Source organism: Pleuronectes platessa, chromosome 11 (genome assembly GCF_947347685.1).
Source record: "Pleuronectes platessa chromosome 11, fPlePla1.1, whole genome shotgun sequence".
In the NCBI taxonomy this organism is placed as follows: domain Eukaryota; kingdom Metazoa; phylum Chordata; class Actinopteri; order Pleuronectiformes; family Pleuronectidae; genus Pleuronectes; species Pleuronectes platessa.
The window spans coordinates 8,735,774-8,744,553 of NC_070636.1; the positions used below are offsets into that span (position 1 = coordinate 8,735,774).

General features: G+C 41.7%; 1 protein-coding gene across 2 annotated transcripts in view; it reads left to right on the forward strand.

Moving 5' to 3' along the window:
- dtnbb (dystrobrevin, beta b) overlaps window positions 1–1,354 on the forward strand; it is a 28,564-nt gene extending 27,210 nt beyond the window's left edge. The window contains exon 19 of one of the 2 annotated variants that reach the window (XM_053435340.1): window positions 1,318–1,354. In XM_053435340.1, coding sequence (XP_053291315.1) covers window positions 1,318–1,354 — 37 coding nt within the window. The remainder of the gene's footprint in view (window positions 1–1,317) is intronic. The other variant, XM_053435341.1, reaches the window with a different exon arrangement.
- Window positions 1,355–8,780: the final 7,426 nt, after the last annotated feature.

Below are 8,780 nucleotides of genomic sequence, written 5' to 3' on the forward strand. Positions count from 1 at the left end.
TTTGATCCCCATATGTATTTCACTCACTGACTTTTCATAAAACCGTGTTATTCACCACATTTAGGGGAGTTTGTTTTGAATTTGGATTCATTAATGATGGTTAGCAAGCACATGCAGTGCAATCTTGCTAGCCAACATTCAGCTTGCTAACTAACTAGCTAGTGTTGGCTAGCTTGCGTTGCTAGCTAACTACCAATACATTTTCACATTAGGCTGTGACATTACTTCTATACTAGTTGACATGACCAGTCTAGTCTTGATCAATTTTGTAACATTCATTCTTATATCTACTTTTAGCTATTTTGTGATTTTTCGTTTTTTCTTTAAAAAAATGATACTACTAAATAGGAACATTTGGGGTGAGACATTTTTGAGGTTGCTGTACTGAGGAACCACAGAGGAACCAGCCTTATGTTTTTCCTTTTAGGTTCATTAGTTTGATTTACAAAAGCTTTTACAGAGTAAGGGTAGGCATATTACCTCTTCTACGTAAGACTCATAATCTCAAATGTGTGAAGCATTACAGGAGTGAGTGACAATGACACGCTGTAGATTCAGGATGAGGAAGAGAAGAGGGGAGAAGATGAAAGAGGAGGATACAAGAGTAGAGGATGACAGAGGAAAAGGGAGAAGAGTGGAGAGGAATTGAGAAGAGTAGGAAGAGAAGACAGGAGCGGATACGAGAGGGGAGGTGTGGAGAGAAGAGGACAGGATAAGATAGGAGAGGAGAGGAGTGGAAGAGAGAACAAATATCAATCCCAGTGCTCATGTGTCTCAAAGTTCCCGTTCAATAAATTGTTGTTCATCTACAGATTGTTGCATTATTTCATGCATTGATATATCAATAAGACATAATTTCTAAGCATTTACAATGTAGACTTGACTGGCACATCTTTTAAATCAAGTTAGTAGTCAGGTGTCCTAGGGGGTTGTGTTTGTGAGGGGAGGGGGGCGCAGAAAGCTTCAGGGGCCTATAGATCATTACTTAATATGGTACCTGGAAAATCAGGAGGTAGCATGGAATTTTTTTTCAAGGCAAGCGTGGGAACCATGTGCAAGTTTGTTTTTATTATCGGGTCCGTAGAGTTAAATATTTGCAGGCACCTTATCAGACAATAATATACTTGTTTAGCACTTATTTATAATCAGGGCTGCTGCTGCAACCTCTGAATCCAAAAGCAGAGAAAGTGTAAAGAGATGAGCCACATTGCAACAGAGTCGTATAAACAATTTTTAACTCATTTATCCCGGCTGTGCAGTCTGCAGCAATACTAAATTTGCTTATGTGTGTTTTTGTGTGTTTCTGTGTGTGTCCAGGCACAGTGAGATTACAGAGGCACTGAGGGGAAAGTGAGCGCCATCCCATCCTGTGAGGACATAAGAGTCATCAAGTTTGAAGAATTGATATCAACATCATCAACAACAACAACAACAACAACAGCAAACCCTGGCAGTAGCACGTAGAGTAATGCATGCTGTAATCTAACAGGATTTCACTATGTGAACAGAAAAAAAAACGAATTGTCTCTTCACTCCTTGCTGGGAGCAAGATGTGTCTAATTAGCGAGTGTGTGTGTGTGTCGTCCTGTAAACAAAGAAACTGCTGTAATTACCCAACGATCTCCCTCATCACTGCTATAAGGAATGGCTTGCTGTGATTTCTCCACCCCCCCCCCCCCCCCCCCCCCCCACTGTTCCACTGCAGCAGGTCATTCTGTGTAAAAAAATTATAAATACTGTAAGTCACATGACCTGGGGGAACGCCCCCCCCCCGGCATGGAGCTAGATGACCCTCTCTTCACGACATGTTCCCCCTCATTGCTTTTGTATGATTAGTGCGAGCAGCTCTTTATTTATTTATTTAGTCTTTAATTTATTCTTTTTGCATGAAGTTGCACTCATGTCTGGATTGCGGTACTGCGCCGTGCTATGCCAGCTCTTCGTGGGTTTGTGATGACAGTGTCAGACGTGTCCTGCCTCAGAGTTCATGTTGAGTGTGTTTCACCGCACTGCCTGTCGTTCTGGAGCTGAAGTGTGATGCTGTCGAGTCTCACTCACAGGAACAGTTCAACGTTTCGGGGGGGGGGGGGAAGCTCCTGGCTGTCTGTTCAGCTGGAGCCAGGACGCAGTCGTCTCACATTGACCTTATGCAGACGTGAGAGTCCCATCGACCTGCAAACATTTCCCCAAACGTTGAACCACTCCTTCAATCGTTCAGAGAATGATTTAAGCAGATAAGAGATAATAATAATAACTGGTATTTGCAGCCGTCAGCAGAACGATCAAGGACACTGACGGTATTGTTTGGTTTGTCGAGCTGCTGCAGCAAACACAATAGGAGCCTGTTTCCAGAATCCTGCGGACGTGCACGGGGAGCACACTCACTGAATCACACACTGTACTACTGCTGCTACTGGGCTCTCAGCGAGCCACCTTTGCAAATAAGAGGGCTGTGGGGTCAAGAGAAAACCGAGGGGCTGCACTCATGTTTCCTCCTCATGAAAACTTAACCGAATCACCTGAAGGGCATTGTTAACGCTCGACGCAGCACGGTGCCTCCTCTCAAACGCACTCTGACTATAGCTGGTGGCCTCAGTATTTATTGTTCCAAGTGTAGGGAAGCGCCTCAGGATGTTTAATATGTCATGAGTTAGGCGTCGCGTTTTTAGCCTCGCACACTGAACACAGTGTGCGAGGTAGTCGTGAGCGAGTAGGAAATGCTTTGATAGCTTTATTTAGTTAATAAAGGAATATTGAAAATGATCATGTGCAATGACGGTCGGTGCTCAGGGACCGCAGGGCGAAGTGTGTCGGTGACGTCCTTTAATGGTGAGAAGTTAAAGGCAGATAATGATTCAGAAAGGGAAGGTTTCATTCTAAAATGCTGTTTTGTTGTATGAAACGATACTTTAACTTTCATTTCACCAGTCGATTTGTCTCGTTTTGGAATGAAACTCTTCGGGGGGAAAACAACAGCGGGTGATTAAACGCCGGGTTAAGAAAGTGGATTATGAGAAGGAGGGGGGGGGGAAGTTTTTCTGAAGTGCTATTTGATGAAGCATGCTGTCGGGTATAATTTGTCTGTGTGTGTACTTGTTGTCTGTCACTGAGAAGCAAAGCGAGCTGCCTGTCACAGAGGGGAGGATTCTTTTGAGTCTTTTGTCTTCTGGTTCAATGTCTTCCGTCTTTCAATGTAGCCGTTCATCTCCGACTTAAAAAACGAGTATCGAGAAGTATCATTTCTTTTTGTCTCGGGATCTGTACAGTACACGCCTGCTCTATAAGCTACGTGTAAGGTTTCACCAGCCTGTTACACTGTGTCAAGTTAAAAGAACAAAAAGAGTTGTCGTTCTAAATGTGATATTTTCATTCAGTTCTCTCCGTTCTGCTCTGTGTTGCCATCACTGCTCTTATTCTGGTTTTGCAGTATTAGTGGAGTATAGTCATTGTAATGAGTTTGTCTTACCGCAGATGCACGTGCACACTCACACTTGCATAGTCGCCCGGTGATCAATAATGGGGAAAGCTGAAACACCACAGACTCTGCTGTCAAACACTTTATTTCATTCAACTGAAAAAGGTCCAGCAATCATTCAAATGCACATATTAAAGTTGAAGGAGCCCCTGTCTTCCCCTTCCTTCATGGCCACACATTTAGGTGCAAAACTCCGCTTTCTCTCGTTTCTTTCAGTTTGTGCCTGTAGCTGTCCTGTAAAGTGCTGTAAAAAAAAAAAGAAAAAGTAACCATTCAGCAAATAAGACGATCTCTCTGCCTTCATGTTGGCATTTTTAGTCTGTGACTGGAGCTTTTATTAATTTCTTTAATGTGTTCTGCGGGGGAAGTTAAATGCTCAGCCTTTACATTTGTGCCAAACTGTTTGCGGACATTGTGTGTCAGGTATATATCCGAGTATATCTGCATTAGTACGTTGTTGATGCTCATAGTTTATTCACTGAATGCCTGGAGACGTTCACATCCAAGGGTTCCCACTGCTGGAATCTGCTGGAGAAACTCACGTTCAATAGTCAACACAGATAGGAAACACATTCCAGATCTACCGATAGACTCATGTCATTCTAACCAACGCAGAGGCAATACTGTCAAACCCTGTCAGACCAAACTCGGGGTAATAGACCTAAAACACAGAGGTCCATACATTGTGATCCTTTTATTGTTTGCAGAGAGACGATGTGCAGAGAGGTCCATCTCGGCCACAGCGCTCCCCTGATGTTATTTATCTATGTATGTGTTCTGTATGGTTACGCTTCCGGTATTTCTTTGTTTCTCATGTTGAGTTTAAAAAACATCGTTTTATGTCACAAAGCCACAGTTTTTTTTGTAAATAAATCAAATGTGAGATATAATAAAAGAATTTAAAATATGTCTCGGACGAGTCGTGTCGTGATTGTTGAGTTTTTTTGTGTAGAATCGAGAGAAACTTGTACTTTATTTTACTATTTAAATGAACTAAGATGTTTTAGGGTGCCTTCGAAACAGAGATAGTTAATCTCAGGGAGTTTATACTCATGAATGAACTTTGACCTATATACTTATCTGCCACTTAACCTCCACTCACGATATGTCAAAGGGGAAAGACTCTACTTATAAATCAAATTTTATTGCAGACCTAGATCCAGGGACAGGTCCAAGAAGGTTTTTGTGGTAACATTGTGAGAGAGGCCTTTTTTCTACATATTTGTTTATTTCCCAGATAATAATTTATAGAAGTTGATGAAGAAGTTATGCAGGACTGATATTTATGAGTCTGTGCCATTTGGAGCAGATCAGAAATAAAAATCCAGATCTAGTGGATTTACTTGTGGTTTCGTAAGGGGACTACAAACGTATTACTGACTCAGCAATTATTGCATGTTAATAGCAGCATAATTGTGTCAAATATTTAAAATCTAATACGATTTTATGGTTTATGTAATATGAAATGCTGTCAACATATAAATGGATTGGTAAGGATACACTAATATAATTTTGACCATTCATTATAATGAGTTTAAATACAAATATGCTTTTACTCAAGTTATGTTGTAGTATTTTCACTTTTAATGGAATCTTATATAGATCCCTTTTACTCAAGTTAAAGGTTTGAATCTACTTCTTCCACCATCGTCAATTGTATTCAATAGTTATTGTATTCATTTATTGTGTCATATTTAGGTATTGAGGGTATTGGAGGTATTGGGGGGTAATTATTTAGGTTTTGGATTTTATTTATTTCTTGACTCCTCCACATTTCAGTAGGAAATTGAATTCCTCTTTACATTATTGTTGTGAGTATTTGATATGTTTGATATACAAAAACATGCCTCTACTTTTACTTCAGTAGTGACATTTTAACTTAAGTTAATTTACATTATTTTGGTTGAATATTCTACTTTTACACTGAGGTTTTGTGTGTTTATCTGTCGACCTTGTATCATTATCAATATCTGACCAGAAGTACAATGTTTCCCTCACAGCTCTTTGTCCTATATTGTCCTCAGTGTCCTTGTGTACCTCAGGATAAAAAAACAAACTTTAATAAAGTGTGTTCACCTTCATGATTGAGGGTTTTAAATGGATAATTAAAGCTTTTTCTCTTGATTCAACCAACAACAATTACATTTATTTTCCCCTGTTGATAAAAACCTGAAGACATGTTGACCCGTCAGCCTCATGCTCCGTGGTTGTGTGCCGAGACAGGAGGTATCACTGTGTCCGGAGGTCACGAGGCCTCGTCTTTAACCTGCTTGTCCTCAGATGAACCTCCCTCTGCACCTGACTCTGTGAGTAAGAGGAGACGCCTCTGCTTCCAGGTCAGTGAACCACACACGCCTGCTGCTCACACACATTTCCTCTCTGCCCCTAAACCTCCTCAACCTGCCCCCACAGGGAGTTGTTCCGTGAGCCCTTTTACCTCGCTGTGTCTCCGCCTAGTGGCCGTGCACGGGATAGATGCTGCTGCAGGGTTCATGGAATGAAAGTGATATGACATTTGATATCTTTTTCTAGCTGCACTCCAGGAAACGAAATGAAGATGTGAAGCCAGATGAAGCACTCTGCCCAGAGGATAGAATCTATGAGGCTGTACAGGGAACAGTGCTACACGTTCCCACATCCTATTTGATATACGTGTAGATTGAAGGTCAAATACATATATGGGCTTCCTAGGACTGTGACTCTACTGCTGCTTTTTTGGAGACGTTTGACAATAAGAAATGTGTAAAAGGATTTCATGTGTGCACATACTTCAAACAGGTTTTTCACATTTCATCTTGGTATCAGTCTGTACTCAGAAGACACCACATAGGCTGTTTGTGTTCATCACTTTCATATGGTTTTGGAGCAGCCGCCTACATGTCTGTTGTAATTTGTGAGAGCAGCTACAACTCGCGTGCAGGAAAGAACAGTTTATCGGTTCCCAGGTTCAAGAAGTTTTAGATTAATAAAAAAAAAAATTGGGAACTACAGTAACAGAGGAAGCCAAGTTGACCTCGGATGAGGTAACTTTCTCAAGAACATAAACTGCAGGTTTCTTCTGGTGCGTGTTTCTTATTAGTTTCAGTTGTGCAAGATAAAGCTGGAGGAAACTTCCAGAGGTTTTACACACGGAAAGCTGCATGTTGGATATTTTTGCTTTATGAGCGTCACCATTTCTTTTGCACTTAAAGATTCCATGTTGTTTTGCTTTCTACAAAACGCCTGTGTGATGCAGTAGATGAGGTTTTTTAAAACAGAATGTGCTTAGTGAGCAAATGGCAGCAGCCACCACATTACCACACTGTATGTACTCGTGTATCTACACCTACACAAAAATACATCAAATGAGTGTGTACTATACATAACCAGATTTATACAAACCGACTCACTGTGCGAATACGTGTGGATTCAGAGTATATCAGTGGCGGGAGGGAAATGTGGCCTGTAGACTGATCTGAATGATCACTATAGAGGGCACATGTTTCACTTCAGTCGCCTGCATAACTTGCTTAAGGCTTCAATGAATCGCACGGCTGCTTGGGGCCCCACAACCACCAGGGGGCCCATAAATGAGGCAAATAAAAAATGGGAAGTCTCCGCGTGTTCCTGTGTTCATTTTGTCATCATCTAAAGGATGTGCGTCTGTTTTTTGTGTAATTGTTTGTGGAGTTTTTTATAGCCTTTTCAAAGAATATAGATATACTTTCTGTTTTTCAGTTATCTTTTAGTGCGCTTAAAATGAGATTCATTGACACTAAATCAACATAAAAACTCTAGTGTCCTGGTTTGTTGTGTTACCACGCCTCTAATGAAGCCAGTTTTTTTTTCCAGTACCACAAAGCAATATTCAAAAACACTCCTTTCACAAAGTGAGTGTGCGACGGTCCATGTGCACATGACGGAGGTGGACAATGGGGTCAAAGCAATTTCCCTCAAAAGGTCCAAAACCGTGAAGAGCTCTCCCTGCTCGGCCTTTACCACCGGCACCGGAGCTATTAAATCAACATAAACAAACTAATTGTATGAAGGTCGCTGCTGTACACAGACTCCAAGGAGCCAGTGTAAATTAGAAAAGGTCACCACCCCCTTTTCACAGAGGTGCACTTAGGCCCAGCAGAGCAGTCATTAGGGGACATTTGGGCCATTAAATTGTCCATTACAGAAATGTAGCATGGGAGTGTTAAAACTGGGTGCTGATATTTGGCATCTCAGCAGACTGGTGGCGTTACCCTTTGAACCTGTGTTCAACATGTCGGCTCGCTTGCATTCTCCACATGTTTCCTGTCTGCATCTCAACCGTCATCTGTCAAACGCTGTCAAAAAACGACCCAGGTACGAACTGGAAAGTTCATGGAGGGTGCATATCTCTGCCAAGGCTGTTACTACTTTCAATGTTAGAGAAAGGGAATTAAACTATTCCTGGTGTCCATATCTGTGCCAAAATTGAATGGATTCTCTCTTGTTCCATGTCCCATCCTCCAGCCAAGTAATTATGAAAAGCTATTCGGTGTTTTTTGCTAAATAAAGCCCACAAACAAATGAACAAAATCAAACCAACAAACAAACTAGAATGCATTCAGCAGAGAGCAGACCACTGTAAGAAAAAAAAAATCCCTTAGATGTAATCAAGCTGCACTAAATTGCACAAACGCATAGATGGTAGTCACCTAAATGTAACTACATTTTTATAATCAAGATCCCAGCCATCCAACTTATGAACTAAGTAACCAATCAGCCAATCAATCAACCAGCAAATCAACTAACCAACTAACCAACTAAAAAACTATTGAACCAACCCACCACTCATCCAATCAACCAGCAAACCTACCAATCAACAGACACGGGTGAAAACACGACCTCCCTGGACGAGGTAACAAATGAACAGAGGTTTTGAAAGGGGGTGTTTTCCTATTGCCATTAAATCAAATCAAATCAAAGTTTACTGTCACATGCACCGAGGACAGCGTCATCGGAGCAGTGAAATTCTTGTGACATGGCAGGCAACATCTACGCAGTAGACGACTTTACAAAATAGAAAAATAACATACTATATAACATACAACATATAACATCGTAACATCGTAACATATAACATAGTCAAAGATTAGATGGCTGGGATGACATCATATCAAGATGTGAGTGTATTTTGTTTGTATTTTGGGGGGGGGGGGACTCCTATAAAATCACCTCAACCATCCAACCCCCCTCCCCTCTCGCCCCCGCCCCTCTGCACGCTGTGATGCGTGCGGAAACCGGCCGGCTCTAGGACCCGGTGGCGGCCGGCGGACAGCGCCTGCAGGCCCCT